The sequence below is a fragment of the Canis aureus genome, chromosome 38, assembly GCF_053574225.1.
Source record: "Canis aureus isolate CA01 chromosome 38, VMU_Caureus_v.1.0, whole genome shotgun sequence".
NCBI lineage: Eukaryota > Metazoa > Chordata > Mammalia > Carnivora > Canidae > Canis > Canis aureus.
The window spans coordinates 869,797-888,589 of record NC_135648.1 but is presented as its reverse complement, the minus strand read 5'-3'; the positions used below and the strand labels follow the sequence as shown (position 1 = coordinate 888,589).

The window sequence follows — 18,793 nt, the reverse complement described above, 5'->3', positions numbered from 1 at the left end:
ATCTATGGACATGACTCTGCCCTGGTTATAGAAGAGATATACCATGTTGGTTCTTTTAGATATCATCCTAATGTAATATTTGGTTTGGGAAAAAAATCCAACCTGTAGTAGCAATAAGATGTTACTACTATTCCTCACCATCAAGAGAAATTAGTAATTGCTTCACAGAAATAATGCAAATAATTGTTGTAAGGTCAAAGAATAAAGAATTTAGCTGAGAATGCTGTGGATAATCAAGACATTTTCTGGAAGAGAAAATTGTGAGGCATGGCTCATGATGAAGGACAGGCATCATGAAGGGCTGGCAATGTTCTGAGAAAGACATTTATAAAAAGACAGTTCAAACCTTCAAACAGAAGAGTCCCAATTTTATACTTCTTTTTTTCCACAAAGATTTTATTTATTTATTCATGAGAGAGAGAGAGAAAGAGGCAGAGACACAGGCAGAGGGAGAAGCAGGCTCCCTGCACGGAACCCAATGCGGGACTCCATCCCGGGACCTCAGGATCATGCCCTGGGCCGAAGGAAGGCAGGTGCTCAACTGGAGAGCCACCCAGGTGTCCTCCAATTTTATACTTCTCTTGGGAAATACAGAGTTTGGGTTAAAATCCCTTTGAAAAGGAGGTCTCAATAAAGAGTAACACATGATGTACAAAAATATTCAAGATGGTTAGGACCTGATACAACAAGATTGTACCTCCCCACCGCGGAATAAACTGATTGTTTATCTTTGTTTTGAGAATGAATGTTACTAAATTTTAAAACAATTACCATCCAGATTCTACAAATTTAAGGTGATTTTTTTGCATAATCACATGAGGGATGGATATGTTTTTTTTCTAAATAGATTATCAAAGTATTATATTTCTCCTTAAGCTCGATGGAAGGTACATGACTATGTGATGGGGGAAGAGTCATGGTCCCTGTCTCAGACGTAATGCCTCATTCCAGGGACCCAGCTGTATGAAGCCAACCAGGAGCTGCAATTCAAGAATACTGCAGAAGACCTGGAGCACTGGCTGCGGGAGGCAGAGCAGCAGGCCGCCGCCGAGGACTACGGGAAAAGCCTGGCAGACGTGCAGAACCTACTCAGGAAACACGGCTTCCTGGAGTCCGCTGTGGGCAGTCATCAGGTCCGTTGCCGGATCTTGGCCAGCACAGGCCAGAACGGCCATGCATGCGCTGAGCACACAGGTAGTAAGTCACTCTCAAAAGAGAAAGAGCAAGAAGCCAGAGGTAAAATTCCAGCATTGTAGTTGGTCAGCTGCCCCTTTCTAATCTTGTCTAGTGTAACCATTTTCCGGGGGCTGTCATCTCTGTTGGGACCCCGAGGCTGGTGGGACTTCGTGGGCTCTCCTCTTTATGGCATCACACCCCCACTGCAGAAACTTGGGCCTCGTAGTCCAGCTCATCGCTCGCTGGTTATGCGATCTTTGGTGCATCTTTTCACCTTCTCACATCTCCATATGCTCCTCTGTACAATGGTCAGCATTACCTCTTCCTGTTCTGGCACTCCACGATTCAAAGCTTGAAAATAATCTTTAATCCTACTGCTTTTTTAGTTCAGAACATTGAAGGACGTAGCATTGAAGTGATTTCCACAAGGTGACAGAAAAAAATTGGCATCAGGGGCATCAGGGTGAGGACTAGGATGTGGATGGGTAGGCTCCTAGTGTCAGGGTTATTCCTCTGACATCCCACCAGACTGTCACTTGAATTTATCCAGTGAGTTGTTAGAGTGTGGACCCTGGGGGATTTTCTGGAGAACTCATGTCTAGTTGACTCACTTTCTTATTGGAGGGGTCCTAGCTTGATCCCTCTGTTTTAGGAAACAGCTGTTCCCTAGAAAGTCCTACTGGTCTGTCTTGTTAAAATACACTTTTAGGATGTCTGCTCCTCTGTTAAATGGGAAAGACAAATAATATACAGAACACAGAAAACACGAAACAAACTCAGTCTTAGATAGCTCCAAGGGTGGCTTGATGGAGGTTGAAATAAGGTAACAAAACAGTGAGATTCCTTTTTGAAGCACCACATTTCATCTCTGGGGCATTGTTCCCGGGATGCCACAGACTTTTTAGCCTGGGGAGTTTCAGTGTTAGCTATACCTGCAGCTCCTGTGCAAGGGAGGAGGGCGGGGGTGGGGTAGGGAAGGAGACAGAAAGGCTCCTTCTGTTTCCCTTGGGGCCATGGTTAACACTCCAAGGCTCTGTGGTTTCCCTAATTTCCTTGGCACCCTCTCTATATATTCTTTCTGAAATGAGGTTTAAGAATCACTTTCCCATAAATAGCTCTTAGTCCTGACTTCGGCATCCCCTGCCACTGTCTCACGGTTGTGATTAGAAGTTGTCACACAGTACCTGTGGCATGCGGAAGCCACCCTCCCCCTTCCTACTAGAATGACAGCACCTCCTGACCCCTACTCTGCCTCTCCCTCAGGATCAGATGGACATCCTCAGAGACCTGGCAGCATATTTTGAAGAAAGAGACCATCCTGATGCTGGGGACATAAAAGCAAGGCAAGAGTCCTTGGTGTCCCGGTTTGAAGCTCTGAAGGAGCCAATGGGCATCCGGAAAAAGAAGCTCGTTGATTTTCTCCACCTGCATCAGATCTGCAGGGACACAGAGGATGAGGAAGCCTGGATCCAAGAGACTGAGCCTTCAGTGGCTTCCACCTACCTTGGTTAGTCCCTGAGCATGAGCGGGCTGAGACACGGAAGACCAGGGGCTGCAGGCTGTTGGAGAGATCTGGGACAATCTGGGACATGCTAGTGGGGGCCTGGAGCGTTTACTCCCGCTCTTCCCTCTCACACTCAGGAACAATTTTCCTGTCTTCCATAGAAGATAATTTTTTTTAGATTCATACTGAAAACTTTATCCCCCAAAATAAGGCATGAACAGTGCCATGAATGGAAGACCTCGGGGAAAGCTGGAGTGGCCAGCTTTTTGCTCCTTGCTCTAACTTATGCTCCTGCCAAGGCTCTTGACTGAGCAGTCATGGCTGGTCCTGGAGGTACCAAGTGACTGTGTTTGTAGTGTCAGCACCTCCCATTTACAAAGATCTCAGCTACTACAAGGAGAAAAGGGAAGGGACGGCAGTGAAAGTCCATACTTTCCTTTCCTTGGGGAGCCGTCAGTTCATCACTACTAGTGCCAGGACACAAGTGGAATGCAAACTCAGTACACGTGTACTGGAGACATCTATGAGGAGCTGATGACGGTGGCAGTGGAGAGGCCAGTCTGGGAAAACTTCTAGAAGAGAAAAGACCTCCTTGAAGGGTGGATGGGCACGGAGAATTCCCGGAAAGTCATTTAGTTGGAAGCATAGGGAAGGCAATTTTGAAGGGATGGGAGATAGAGAGGATGAAGGTGACATCTGGAACTGGGGGGCTTTGAGGGTGGAGGAAATTAACAATGCACAGCATTTAGCCAGTGCTTGTTAGTGTGAGCAGCAAGGGAGGCATGATTTATAAGTTATTTCTAATCTTCACAAAGAAAACTTCAAAACACATAGCATGCCATTTTCACAGCGAAAAAAACCTAGCTTAGAGGATTTAATAACTTTCTGCCACCCACAGGAATCAGCAAGTAAAAGATCCTGCTTTTTACACCATAATGTAAAATTCTGAAAGAAGATGGATTGCATGGCATTGGAATTTTAGCTGAAGAGTTACTTGCCTTTCTATCTATACAGGGACTTATTATCTTTTGTAAAATAGTGAGTTGAATTTTCCTAGTACAAAGAGGCAAGGGAAAGAATAATGCTGGGCAGAGTTATTTGGACAAAGTGGTATGAATTTCAGGAAGCCCACTCAGTGATTACAGCCTCAAAGGGAAAAACGTGTAGCTCCATGAGTTGTAAAGAAGTAGAACAGCCTCTTCTTATTCCATACAATAGAACAACACCAGCCCTTGAAATTGTCTTTTTCTGTAGGCAAGGACCTGATTGTTTCCAAGAAGCTTCTGAACAGACACCAAGTCATCCAGGATAACATTGCCAGCCATGAGCCACGCATCCAAATGATAACGCAGAGGGGAAATAAAATGGTAGAGGAAGGTAGGTATGGTTCAGGTTGAATTGGCCAGTCATCGCTATGCTAAACATCAGGGAAGAAGTTTGTTCAATTTTAGGGCTTCATGGGAATTTAAAGATATCCAATTCACCTTCCCAATGCAGAAACCCCCAGTTGGGCACCTCTGACCGATACAAGGATGTTACAGTATTGCTTATATATTCCAATAACAGGAACCTCCCTGCCTCACAAACCAGTCATTTGTGTTTTTCAGTTAAGCCAAAATTATTAAATAAAATATTTTATGATAATAATCAATTTGCTCTTCTGTAGAAGTTACAGAATTTATTATTATTTTTGGGGATTTTATTTATTTATTCATGAGAGACACAGAGACAGAGGCAGAGACACAGGCAGAGGGAGAAGCAGACTCCCTGCGGGGAAGCCTGATGTTGGACTTGATCCCAGGACCCCGGGATCATGCCCTGGGCTCAATCACTGAGCCACCCAGGGGTCTCGAAGTTACAGAATTTAGAATTTAAATTATAAAGCCCCAAAACAAATCAGGTCCTTTTCCCGCATGGAACTTCCAGGTCTGTGAAGACTTGCCTTGGGTTGCCAATATCTTATAGTCTTGATAGTTAAAAGCACCATTTCTTTAAATTCTTTACTTTATGTAGTCTCAGTATCTCTCCTCCTCCTGGTTTCCCACCTTCAGAAACTGCTTAAATATGACGTTCCAGGTGTGCTGTAAGGAAGGTAGATTGCACTGGGATCCTTCCTCCCTTGATTCAAGAATAGATTGTGGCCAATAAAGAAATAGTTGCCAGCCAGCATCCAGTTATCAAAAGTATAGCTTAAAATGCATATTGTTGAGCAAAAATTAAGATCTCAACTGAGTGATTCAAACCTAAAAATGTTTATTTATGGTTGCTATTTTACTATAATGACTCATTTTTTTTTCTTGAAATCTCCAGTTGTAATTGTGGATTTCACCTGTTTCTTTCAGTTGTATCAATTTTTGTTTTATGTATTTTGAAACTATGTTATTGTGTGCATATATATTTAGGCTCATGTCTTCTTGATTAATTTAAATCTTTAATATTATGATATACAGCTCTCTTTATCCCTGGTTACATCCTGAAGACTACTTGATGCAACTTTATTACAGCCACATCAGCCGTCTTCAATTCATGTTTGCACATTATGTTTCTCCATGGTTTGGCTTGTACTCTGTTTCTTTATGTTTAAAGCAGATTTCTTATAGACAGGATAGAGCTAGGCTTTGCTTTTATGTTATGCAATTTGGTAATCTCTCCCTTTTAATAGGATTGTTTAGACCATTTGCATTTAAAACAGTTATCAATATGGTTAAGCTTAAATCTAGCATCTTACTATTTTTTTCTTTGTCTATCAGTTTCCACTTTCTTTGGATTAATTATGTATTTTTTATGATTCCATTTTATCTTCATATTTGTTTATTAGCTATAGTTCTGTGAGGCATGTGTGTGGGGGAGATGTGTGTATGTATGTTTATTGTAGAGTAGGGATTCTCCAATTGTGGTTTTGTGGGCTTCATAATGATGCTAAGACCTTATTTGCCTTTTTCATATTCATTCTTTTGTAAGTGCACCATGAAATTTTCTGCACAATGTTTGATGATGCCTTTGGTATAATGGTTAATAGAATATATAGTTGTATGTTCTTTTGTCTTGAAATTTTATGTTGAACTATCAAATTCTACACCAGAAACCAATTTTATCATATATGTTACCTAACTGAAATTTAAATAAAAACTTGAAATAAAAAAAAATTATAAAAGGATTCTGGGAGCAAAAATTTAAGAGCCACTGACCTAGGATTTAAAATATAGATCTTTGGGATCCCTGGGTGGCGCAGCGGTTTGGCGCCTGCCTTTGGCCCAGGGTGCGATCCTGGAGACCCAGGATCGAATCCCACGTCAGGCTCCCGGTGCGTGGAGCCTGCTTCTCCCTCTGCCTATGTCTCTGCCTCTCTCTCTCTCTCTGTGACTATCATAAATAAAAAAAATAAATAAATAAAATAAAATATAGATCTTTAAAGCATCACATTCTAACTTTATATAATGTCATACATACTATTTCATGTGCAGACTGAGATCCTTAGGCAGTATGTTTCCATTTCTCTTATTTTCTCCTTTGTATACTGAGGTCACACATCTTAATCTTACATGTTATAAACCCCACCATGCACTGTTTCTAATTTTGCTCTACCAATCAATTAGCTTTGAGATTAAGAATGGAGAAGAAAAAGTGTTTTATATTTATTCACATATTTGTGTTCTTCATTCCATTGAAGACATTGATATTTTTACCTTATAACTTTTCTTCTACATTAAGAGCTTTCCCCAATAGCTCTTGTAGTGCATGCCTGCTAGCCATAAATCCTCTAAGCTTTTGTTGGTCTAAAAGACTTCGTAAATTCTTGTTGACAGTTTCTCTTTTTCCAGACTTTAAAGATGCTACTGCATTGTTTTCTTACACTCGGGGTTTCTGATGCAAAGTCTGCTCTCCCAATCTCTGCTCCTGTGTGTAATGTGTCTCTTTCCTCTGTTATTCTTTTAAGCTTTTTATCACTGGTTTTCAGAAATTTGATTACAGTATAACTTGATGCGGTTTTCTTTGTTTTTTGGATTTGGCGATCACTGAGCCTCTTGGAGCCTCCAGGGAACACTCTAACCTGGAACTGATTTCGTGATGAGTCCACCACCAGAGCATAATTCAGTCCGCTTTGGTGGGAGCTGATGTTAACTACCCACAGCCCTATGTGAGCCTCCGGTATTTTGGCCTCTTGCTTTTCAGTCCCCCTGTCCTCACTTTGAGGAGTCTCGTGACACATGTGTGTTAGGAGTCATCAATCAGTCAGACAGGCGAGGGCACCCCCTGCAGCCTCTGAGGCTCCATCTGTGTGAGGCAGGCTCCTTCTCGGCCATCCCGCCCGCCCCAGCTCCTTCTGCCGCTCAGCTCAGCGTGACAGCCAGGTCTACCTGGCATTGACCCCCACACTACAGCCCAGAGACTGCCCTGCGCCTGAGGGCACACCTCATTTCTTTTCCTTCTCTGAGGAGTCACAATTTTCTGCCTGTGGTCTGAATATCATCGGATCTTGCGGTCTGTCCTGTTCTCTAGTTAAGGTGGGAGAACAGGTCCTGTGGGAATAAATCCCTTTGGGACAATCTGCTGGATTTCCTATTTGCTCTAGAGAATACATGTTTTTGGAGCAGGACCCACACCTAGGTTCTCTGTTTTCAGGTCTGTGTATCACAGACTATACCACCCCCTTCATCTCCACCCATGCACACCCATCCTCCAGGAGCACCTACTCATGCTCAATCTCAGGTCATTCTAACTTCCAGGAATTTAGGTAAATTGCCACACTGACTGCAGGTAGCCAGAACCTCATGCCTCCCTTTCTCTCTCCCAGGTCACCAAGAGGATTAAAGTATAGTGATGTAAATGAGGCTAATCCTTACCCTTTCTATAACTACTCCATAGGGCACTTTGCTGCAGATGAAGTGGCCTCTAGGATAAAGAGTTTGAATGACAACATGGAGTCTCTGCAGGCTCGGGCTGCTAGACGGCAGAATGATCTTGAAGCCAATGTCCAGTTCCAGCAGTACCTGGCTGACCTGCATGAAGCAGAAGCATGGATTCAAGAGAAGGAACCTATTGTAGACAACACTAACTATGGGGCTGATGAAGAAGCAGCTAGGGTAAGGTGGGCATGGGGGTGGACATTGTCTAGTACTCACCAAATAGTACCAAATTAGATTATGAGATAGCTACAGGTTCTGTGAGATTATTTTGGGGTTTCCGGAGGGGTAACTTTTGGTCTTCACCAGTTGGGGTAACCTCAGAATTGACACAAATCCTGAAAGGTACACTACATTTTCCTGATCCCACAGAGATTCATAGATTCCTTAAAGATTGTCTAAACCTGAAAAAGTGTGACTAGGGATCCATACTTACCTTGGTCCAATCCTAAATTTCCCGGTATAATCATGGAATTTCATAAACCAACCATGGTTCTAAGATAAATACACTATTTATTTTATTGACATAAAATCAGACAGACATGCTGGAGCAAGAAGAATCTCAAAGGTCATAGTTACCCTCTGTGTCAACTTCTCATTTTACTCATTGTCTTGTAGTAAATCAGTATAGTTTTTAACAAACCTTCAGCACTAGAAATAATTGCAGTGGGCATCCAAAGCTATGCTAGTGTTTAATCCCACAAAATAACATCAGCAGCAGCACCCTGTCCTAGCGAAGATGTGTGTCTAACATTTGTGCCATTTTGACTTTAAAGCAAACGTATTGAATATATTGAAATTGTTGATTTTTTAACTCCTATTTTTCTGATATCTGCAAATTTAGAGTTAAAAAATAACCTCTTTATTATAGACGGAAAGTGTCTCTTATTAGGAATTAGGACAATTGAGGGAACCCAAATTAATAGCTGAATGACCCCCAGGAATGCTTAGTGCTCCTCCGGTCTTCACTTCTAATCATCTCTCATCAACAAATCTAGGCTCTCCTAAAGAAGCATGAGGCCTTCCTGGTGGACCTGAATGCATTTGGCAACAGCATGCAAGCCCTGCGGGACCAGGCAGTGGCCTGCCAGGTGAGAAGGCGTGGACACGCCAGGTACCACACTCCCCCCAGACTAAATGGGATTCTCTTTATTACCATCTTTTACTTCTAATAGCCCAGGAAACAATGCAAAGGACTAATTTCTCTGTTGCTTATAAGCAGGAATTGTAACTTCTTTGTAGCATTTATAGAGATTCAGTCCACAAGGGGTTCTCGGTGGGTGAGTGTGATCACATGCTCATAGATGTACTCTCGCTTTCCATCTTCCTACCTTTCATATTCCCATCCCTGTTTCTTACCTGCCTCCTTTATATACACCTTTCTTTCTTATAGTCCTTCCTGATTCCTTGTCTTTCTTCTTGGTTGTTTTATACACTTATTAAATGTCGACTGTACGCAAGCTTGAATAAAAAATAATTCTGACCCCAGGAAAATTGCAGTCTATTAGGAGATCAGAAAGTTCAGCAAGTAAGTGCATATGACAGATATATGGACATGAGAAAGAGTCTCAGAGGAAGGAGTGTTCTCTCTTGAAATAAGAATGTTGGAAAGTAGGAAGATCTTTATAGCTGAGGTGAACCACTTTATCTGAGTTATTTTTTCTTTTTTATTTATTAGTTTAAGAGAGAGAGAGGGAGAAAAGAGAGAGAGAGAGAGAGAGCATGAGCAGGAGAAGAGAGAGAGGAAGGAGCAGACTCTCCACCGAGCAGGGACCCTGATGTGGAGCTTGACCCCAGGACCATGATATCATGACCCGTGCTGAAGGCAGATGCTTAACCAACTGAGTCAGGGGTTCAGGTGCCCCTGAAATTTTTTTTTAATTTTGACTTTCTGGATTTTTTTTAAGTTGGTTTACTGTGCAGATGAAGAGAAGAAGGGCTTTTCTACTCATTAAACAATGAAAGCAAAGACACCAAAGCACAGAATAATCAGGTGTATTTCGGAAATGGGTCATGCAAATGCTGGCAAGTGTGAGGATGCCCTAGCCCGTGGTGAGAGCTTGTCCTGGAGAGTGGCAAAGCTGGGACCCACTGAGTGACGGAGGCACCTCCCTGGGGTAGCAGAAGGAAAAAGAGAGACACCTGATACCATCTTTCTAAGGAGAGGCTCTGCGCTCACACACTAGGAGTAGACAACAGACATAGGCACCGCATTCCAGGTCACCATGTGTGTTTAGAGCCTGCGTGCTGTGTCTCCCTCTACCTGTATGGTGAAGTCTAAGCAAGAACAGATGGATGTGTGCATTGTGTGTGCTGAGGAAACACGATACTCAAGGGATGTAAGTCAGCTGAGTCTGTAAGGGGAGGCACACATCTTCTGCTCTAATCTGATGCCGGGGTGGGCCATCGCTTACAAAGAGGTGTGGTATTCTTGTTCATCCTCTCAGAGGTACATTTGCAGAAAGTGTCAGTCAGAGAAGGCTATACTTCGGAGAGCAGGCTGTTTGCTAGAGAGAGATCCAAGAACTTTGATCTCAGGCCAGGTGTCTGTTTTTATAATTCTGTGGCCTTTCCTGTGCTGTAGGTCACCCACCTCTCAAAAAAAAAAAAAAAAAAAAAAAAAGAGTCCACATTTTCTTGACGCAATAATTTAAAGATGAAGAAGCGGTTGGGAGTGTTGTCAGTGGAGGCCCAGGAAATGCCGAAGGTGATGAGAGATAGTGGGTCTTTCACTTTCTCAAATAATCTTCTGAAATGTTGACGCATATAATCCTTTATTACCTGCTTTACGAACCGGAGGCCTAGAGCGCTTAATTTGTTTCTGACAAACTACATGCTCACTTGCTCATTCTGAGTTCGTACTTCCCGGCCTGCATGCCCTTCAAGCGTCAGGGTGGAGCCGCGTCTCCACGAACATGTCGCAATCTCTGTCTTGCTGGTAGCTGCGTGGGAGGCTCCAGCTCCAGGGACAGTGTAGAGACTGTATAGGACGTGTTTCCAGCAGGTGACAGACATGATCCTCTCCCTCTTTTGTTCAGCAACAACAGCCTGCGCCAGTGGAAGGAGTGGCTCGAGAACAGAGGGTGGTGGCCTTATATGACTTCCAGGCCCGCAGCAACCGAGAAGTCACCATGAAGAAAGATGATGTCTTAACTCTGCTCAGTTCCATCAACAAGGTGACTTTCCCTTCTAACCTGCTTCCCATTGGCAAGACAGCTCTTCAGTAGTCAGCTCTCCCGGCCCTGCAGGTAGCCGTATTTTAGCCAAACAACATTTTCCTGTTGCTGCCTCTCTTAAATAGCTATAATTTATTCAGTAATATCTTTCCTCAAGATACTGCATGAGATCCTGTATATATCCTTTGGGGTTATAAGACCAATTACACTTAATAAAATGAAGACTCAAAGAGCATAGTAAGTAGGAAGCCCAAAGACATAGAAGTGATGAATGGCAGTTCCCTAATACTAAACTACCCCTTTCTTGTCACCTGTTTGTCCCTCTCCTGTCCCAGTGGTCCTAGTGCTAGAACCACATGGGCTGGATGAGGAGCAACCTGAAGAAAGAGAAGTCTCATGTCAACTGGTTTTCTTTAATGTGTGAGGAACAGATCTGTGAAAGAGCCTGTGAGAAAAGGGAGAAAATATGACTCTTTTTGTGAAAGCTCAAAGGACTTTTCACATCCTAATAATTTCCAAAAATTATTGGGGAGAAAAGAAGAGAGTTTGGGATGTTGTTGCCCCGAGAGTGAGCGAATTTTTGAGAGGGAGGATGGGTGTTCCATGATGAGATAAGCTGTGTGCCAGTCCCGCTTTGTCTTTGCTCAGATTTTTCCCTTGTCATCCTGTTGTGCTCCGAGGACATTGACTCCAGAGTATTAGTTCAGTGACATCCCAAACTGCTCTGTGGGGCCCAGGGTGATACTTTAACACCAGACATCCACATAAGTGAGTTCCAGGGCCATCCATGCACAAGTTTTAGGTGCTCTGGGAGAGGGGTGAAGAGGAGATGCCCATGCCGGCCATCAGCAGCAATGGCTTGTTTCTTGTGCCTTCAGTCTGCTCCTGGGCCTATGGACTTAGTTCTGAGAGTTGGAGCCCCTCCTATCTGTGGTTTTCCAAGAACTAAGGAGGGAATGGGGCTCTCTGTCCCTTCAGGACTGGTGGAAAGTGGAAGCTGGCGACCACCAAGGCTTTGTGCCTGCTGTCTATGTCAAGAAACTGACTCAAGATGAGTTTCCCATGCCCCCCCAGCGGCAGCAAGAAGAACTAAGCACCATCGCCCAGCGCCAGGAAGACATCGAGAACCAGTAAGTTGTAGAGGCACTACTGGCAGAGACACTTCTCATGACTCTGCAGCTGTTAAGATTAGCGATGCAGTCGTAACGTCACAGATTTTAGGAGCTAAAAGTAAACTTCAGGTCCTTGAAATACTTCGGATTTTGTTTGAGAACCTTAAGTCAATTGCCTGAGGTCGGGCACTTGGCAGGACCTCTGAGGGTTATGGAAGGCCGTCTGACGTCCGTGTGAACGTAGTTTACTGTACGAGGCTGCTTCTCATCCAGTGTCGGCAGGCGTGTGAAAATCCCACACCTAGAACAGGGAAGGGGTGATGCCTGTCACGCTATTGGAACATTGGAATTTTGTATTATTTTTAATGGAAATAAATTATTTCCAGTGTATTCGTCTCTCCGCTCTCAATGCTTGTTTCCTCCCCAGGTTTATTTCCTCCTTCCCTCTGGTCTTCTTTTGATTTCTCCTCTGTCTCCTTCTTGTTCCCTGCACCCTCCCTGCTCCCACTCTTCTGTGCTTCCCCCACGTTTCAGGAGACTGTTCCCACTCTGTTCCTGCGCACAGGTACCGCTCCCTCCTTGACAGAGCAGAAGAGCGCAGGCGTCATTTACTGCAACGCTACAACGAGTTTCTGCTGGCCTACGAGGCAGGCGACATGCTGGAGTGGATCCAAGAGAAGAAGGCGGAGAACACTGGGGTGGAACTCGATGATGTCTGGGAGCTGCAGAAAAAATTTGACGAGTTCCAAACGGTGAGAGCAAGCAACCTTCCCTTCCAAGTGGCTTTCTGACAGTGACCACTGCTTCCTTTTATTCCACATCTCCTCCCAAGTGGCTCCTCAACCAATGCTCCTCAAATGCATTAGTTGCATTTGGTAAATATCCTTCCCAGAGCAGTTGAGAGTTCTACATCTCAAATCTCCCTCTGGGTCTCAGAGGTGGAAGGAAAATACAGAGGAGACTAGTGGCCCTGGCTCTGCAGCCTGCAATTCCTGATCCCACGGGAGTGCTGATCTCCCTGAGTTCTTCAGCACTTGCCCCATGCGGTACTGAATTCTGGGATCCCAGGTTGAGGTGGGAGCTGCAGAACTCTTGAGAAGCTCTAATTATGAGGCAGAAGCTGAAGTGGGAAGGTGGAAAGCACAACCCTATTTTACAGCTGGAGAGTTCCTAAGTTTCTGCCTGCCTAAAACCCTCCATTTTTTGTTCTCACAGATTCATTGCCTAAAACCCTCCATTTTTTGTTCTCACAGATTCATTCCATGTGTTATCTAGCAGTGAATATAAACCTCTTCCTTGTTTTCTTTTTCTTGTGATGCCTTCCACATAGAATTCAAGGCGACACATAGATGATGCATAGATAAGTAGATAGATGGTAGATAGATGATACATGGATAGACGGATAATAGACAATAGACAGATAGATAAATGGATAACAGATAGATGATAGATGATGGATGGATGGATAGATAATGATAGATAAATAAATAGATAGGGATCATATATACACATATGGAATATTTAAAGAAGGAGGAAAGTGAAAGAAAGGGAAGCAAGGACAAAATTATAAAAGAACTCCAAGAACGACACTCCCACGAAGAAGCTCATACAGAGGCCTTTGTACCATGTAACAGACGATATCATCCCCATAGGCATCGTGATGTGCTACCCAGAGCTATTTCTTACAAAAACCCTTAACACAAGCAGATTGCAACGTAGTCCGTGAAATTCTCTAGAAGGCAGAGGAGTTTGTGTTGGCAGGAAAGCACAGGACACGGTTCAGGTAGAGAACCCTCTGATGGCATCATTTTTTTTAATATAAATTTATTTTTTATTGGTGTTCAATTTGCCAACATATAGAATAACACCCAGTGCTCATCTCGTCAAGTGCCCCCCTCAGTGCCCGTCACCCAGTCACCCCCACCCCCCCACCTCCCCTTCTACCACCCCTAGTTTGTTTCCCAGGGTTTGGAGTCTCTCATGTTCTGTCTCCCTTTCTGATATTTCCCACTCATTTTTTCTCCTTTCCCTTTATTCCCTTTCACTATTTTTTATATTCCCCAAATGAATGAGAACATATAATGTCTGTCCTTCTCCGATTGACTTACTTCACTCAGCATACTACCCTCCAGTTCCATCCATGTCGAAGCAAATGGTGGGTATTTGTCGTTTCTAATGGCTGAGGAATATCCCATTGTATCCATAGACCATAGCTTCTTTATCCATCATCTTTCGATGGACACCAAGTCTCCTTCCACAGTGTGGCTATTGTGGACATTGCTGCTAGAAACTGATGGCATCATTTAACGCAGGAGAGATTTTTAAGGACTCTCCAACATTGGACATGCTCCACACTCCAGAAAAATGGCGGCTCTCTTGCCAAGTTCTTGCTAGTCCCTGGTGGGTCAGGGGGGTGAAAAGGGACCTTTCTTTGTGGCGGGGGGAGCGGGGCAGCTTCTTGTGCATCTCAAGCGACATTAGTGATATTGATATTTAGCCAAATCGGGGCAGAGATGAGCAGGCAGGTATCCTGAGGAGAGGATTTATACCACTTTGGACAAATTTTCCCACCCAGGATTTGAAGGCCAATGAGCCTCGGCTGAGGGATATCAACAAGGTGGCAGATGATCTTCTATTTGAAAAGCTTCTAACACCGGAAGGAGCTCAAATACGACAGGTAAGTAAAGCCTCTTCCGGGACCCTCGCTGCCAGGCTGAGCTCCAGGAAGGGCGGAGGGTCCACACCTCACTTAAATACACTCAACTTCATATTTCACGGGTCAGCTAGGACAGGCCAAAAGTATAAAGCTGGCTTCAGGAAAGGTCAAAGGTGATAGTTCAAACAGTCCAACCATGTATATATTTAAATTGACCTCAAATCTATACACTGCAACACACGCCTCCCTCCTCCCCCCATCTTCACTTGCAGACACAGAAAGTTCATGCTCAGATACACGAATGCAAAGAAAATGTAGGTAAGAAGCTGTGAGGGTGGAAGGGGTTAGTCAGGAGAGCAGACTGCAAGAGACAGGCACTGATAAAATCTGATGAAAGGAGAAAAACATAAGTCAATACAGACGGGAGGTGGGACATCCTAGACCTGATTAAGATTGGGGCAGCCCGGGGTGCTCAGTGGTTTGGCGCCGCCTTCGTCCCAGGGCATGACCCCGGAGTCCCGGGATTGAGTCCCATGTCGGGCTCTCTGCATGGAGCCTGCTTCTCCCTCTGCCTGTGTCTCTGCCCCTCTCTCTGTGTCTCTCATGAATAAATATATAAAATCTTAAAAAAAAAAAAAAAAAAGATCCCCAGCAATCCACCCAGAAAGAGTGTTGGTAGGAGGGCCGCAGACCTAGGAGCTCAAACCCATGAGCAACGAGGGGCATGTGCCAGGGCCAGGGCTGACTTAACACTCCTCCAATTTTTCCTCTGGTGGCCAGGGTCTGTGTTTTCAAGATGCAGATCTGATCATGATACCCCCATCCCCTCATTTTCCCATTGTTCTTAGGACAAAGGCCCCCAATCCTATACCACTTCCATGCTGTCATCTGTCCCTGACTCTTCACCTGAGCCCCTCAAACCGCCTGTGGGAAGAAAGACGGTGTTACTAGAGGGTCCTGGGCAGACTGGTGGCTATGGGGACAAATAAAATCTTAAAAATAAATAAAATCTTAAAAAAAATAAATAAAATCTTAAAGAAAAAAGTTTGAGACCTATAAAAGATCGAGTGAACATGAATGGGATGCCTAGTCTAGCTCCCTGGGTTGTCCTAAGCCAGGGAAGATGAGTTCTCTGCCTCTTTTCTGGTGGCTGATGTGTGGTCGGAGGGGGAAGGGGTGTGTGTAGGAACAACTCAGCTACTCCCACAGAAAGTAGAGCTCTAAGTGGCTGTTTGGTGTGGTGGGTTCAGGATGTGGGGTATGATGGCGGCTGACTCCCAGGGTAGCACGCCCGCTCGTCTCCTGGAGGCTGGGCTGTGGTCTCTGTAGCGGCGAGCACCAGTGGCTCCCTAGGGGGGCCCCGCACTGAAACATCAGGCTGGGACGGACGCTCACCCCTTTCTCAACGGCACGGATGAAGGGCCAAGCGCAGGTGCTCCGGGGATGGAGGAAACCTGTGCAGCTTCCAAAGGAGATGACGTGACAACACAGCATGACTCAGGCCTCTCTGGGTCTCTCTCGGGCAGCCCCGAGCGAGCAGAGTTAGCTCCTCAGCTACCGCCTGTTGTGTCTGCATCTTTTAGGAGTTGAATACCCGCTGGGACTCCTTGCAGAGGCTTGCGGAGGAGCAGCGCCAGCTGCTGGGCAGCGCCCACGCTGTCCAGGTGTTTCAAAGGTGAGCAGGTAACCCTGAGCGGCAGTGCCGCCCTAGAAAGCGTCGAAGCCCCGAGTCGGCCTGCTGCAGGGGAGGCAGGGCCATTGGCAGGACAAGGCCGAGGCGGAGATCGGAGCGGGGCAGGGGATGCCGGAGCAGGTTCCTTCCTCGGCCCACGGTGTCCTCGCAGGTGACTTGCTCTAATCCCCGAGCCTGGGTGCTAGGGGACCCCGGTGCATGATCAGCAGTTTTCACGAAAGGTAGCGAGACTTGGAGAGGAGACAACCAGTGAGCATAATCAGCTTTGTGAGCTGCAGTAGGGAGCGGCGAGCCACGGGCCACATTGGCCCTCACCGATCCTTTGGCCATTTTTTATGTCTGGTCCCAAGTCTGTGTGTGATTCCACATTCGTGTCCGCACACACGTGGGCAAGCAAACAGCCGAGCCATAACCGGACCGCTTCGCCGGTATGAACGTGGCTGTGAGTATTGGGGGCAGAGAAGCAGCCACACACAGGCGCGGGGCGGAGGCTCCGGCGGGCGGCGTGGCCGAGCCTTGAGCAAATGCTCCCCCAAGGCCCGGTCCCCGGGGCCAGCTGGGCCAGCTGCGGAGTGCACCGTCGCTCCAGGTCCCTTTCTCTCGTGAGCCAGGGAGGCGGACGACACGAAGGAGCAGATGGAGAAGAAGCTGCAGGCCCTCGGCGCTGCCGATCCCGGCTCCGACCTGTTCAGCGTGCAGGCCCTGCAGCGGCAGCACGAGGCCTTCGAGAGAGACCTCCTGCCCCTGGGGGAAAAGGTGAGACGTGTGCGCCAGGCTGTGCGGGCCTGTGCGGGCCTGAGCCCTCGGCCGCTCCGCATGCCCTGGGCCTCCCACGGGCTCCTGTCCACCCAGGCCCCTTCCTCCCATTCCCCTCACTTGCCCTTGCACCGGTCCCTCAGACAAGCGCACCGGTGGGACACCCGGGACCACGACCACGGAGGGAAGCCGTAGGAAATGACCCGGGCTGCCCAGGTGCCCCTCTAGTGGCTCCCCAGCATGTGGACCGTCGGGGGGGCCACAGCCGGGACAGCCCGGGCCGGCGTGGGGGTCTCCTTCCCGGGCACCTGACCGCCCTTACTCCTGCTCCACCTCCAAGGGCCTCTGCAAGCCGCCAGCTGCGCTCTGGGCCAAGTCGCGAGCTTGGCATTACGGTGCGGGGCGGAAAGGGCACAGCAGATGTCTACAGTGAAAAGCCCCTCGTGTTGAAAGTTGGGGCCCCCGGGTTCACTGCTGGGTTCCCCCTGGTCAGCAGCCGCTTGAACACCCTGCCGGCCCCCCCATCCTGAGAAGAAGGTGGCAAGGCGTCAGGGCGGAGCACCCGGGCAGGTGCAGCGCCGACCGGAGGGACTGGCGCGGCCTGGTGGGGACGGGGCGCCTGCGGCCTGCCTCCGTCTGCGGGGGCAGCGTCGGGGGGTCGGGGGAAGCCTCTGCAGGAGTGGCCCCTCCTCAGAGCCCTCGCACTTCTGCAGGTGACCCTGCTGGCGGACACAGCTGAGCGGCTCTGTGAGTCTCACCCGGATGCCGCAGGCCACCTGCAGAGCCAGGCCACAGACCTGACGGAGGCCTGGCACGGCCTGCTCAGGGGCACGCAGGATCGGAGGGACAGCCTGGACGAGGCCCGCAAGTTCTACACGTTCCTCACGAAAGCCAGGTAGAGCTCCCAGGGCGGCCCCACGGCGTGGGCTGGGCAATCTCCGGGGGCAGGCCGCGCCTCGATGCTCCACGGCGGAGGCACCTGTGCCAGGGTACCGGTCGCGCGCGCGGGCACGTCCTCTGCAGCGGGAAGGCGGGAGGAGCACGGGCAACCGTGGCAGAGCACGACTGGCGCAGACACACGCCGTGCCAGATGCACCGGCTCGTTGAGGATGGTGCGGCCAGAGCTCGGTGAGCGTGTCAGAAGCTCAGGCCGGGTACCAGGCCAGGAGCACACATGCGTTGGGGTCAAATCCTAGAGCTCTCCCGTTGCCTTTCTGGAGAGTCCAGACATTATTGCCACAGTCGAGCAAGCAGACCCCATCTTGTGAGGCCAGTCCCACCTCTGCACCACTGGGCCGTCTGCCAGGAGGAGCATTGGAATTGAGGATCCGGGAAGTAGGGGCTCTCGATGTAATACTTTTTTTGGGGGGAAAAAGGACTTTTGGTAAATAACTGCAGCTGCTCTTGGCAACCCCACCCCAGTTACGTCTGGAAGACCATAGCTTTTAATACAACGTAAGTAAGCAGCAGCCAGAGCCACCCCCAGATCATGTCGGTGCTCCTGGCTCTCCGTGGGCTCGGGCTCCGCTCGGACTTCAGGTTCCAAGTCAGATGCCGCCTCCTTTCCTTTCCGAGATCTCAGATCTCACTCATCTTGACACAGAAGTAATACTCCCCCTCTCTGAGCAACTCTGACTCCTACCTTCACCTCTTAACGACTCTCCTGCTTTTCACGCTGTTTTTGAAAGAAATAAGTATTTGCCCCTTGTGTTTTGTTTCCGTTTAATCTAAGGTGTGAACTGCTCTTCAGCAGGGTTCGGTGCTTAGTAAGCAGCCAAGGAGACTTAGTTGTTTGACGAAGTGAATACAGGAGTTT

The 18,793-nt window shown here is 47.2% G+C and overlaps 1 protein-coding gene across 1 annotated transcript in view; it reads left to right on the top strand.

The window, feature by feature from the left end:
• Positions 1–18,793, top strand: part of SPTA1 (spectrin alpha, erythrocytic 1) — a 66,768-nt gene that overhangs the window by 18,565 nt on the left and 29,410 nt on the right. The window contains exons 16-27 of the mRNA XM_077886588.1: positions 952–1,133; positions 2,440–2,683; positions 3,935–4,057; positions 7,547–7,764; positions 8,583–8,675; positions 10,623–10,760; positions 11,739–11,890; positions 12,438–12,624; positions 14,448–14,549; positions 16,112–16,203; positions 16,833–16,977; positions 17,691–17,872. Of these exons, the coding sequence (XP_077742714.1) occupies positions 952–1,133; positions 2,440–2,683; positions 3,935–4,057; positions 7,547–7,764; positions 8,583–8,675; positions 10,623–10,760; positions 11,739–11,890; positions 12,438–12,624; positions 14,448–14,549; positions 16,112–16,203; positions 16,833–16,977; positions 17,691–17,872 (1,858 nt within the window). The remainder of the gene's footprint in view (positions 1–951; positions 1,134–2,439; positions 2,684–3,934; positions 4,058–7,546; positions 7,765–8,582; positions 8,676–10,622; positions 10,761–11,738; positions 11,891–12,437; positions 12,625–14,447; positions 14,550–16,111; positions 16,204–16,832; positions 16,978–17,690; positions 17,873–18,793) is intronic.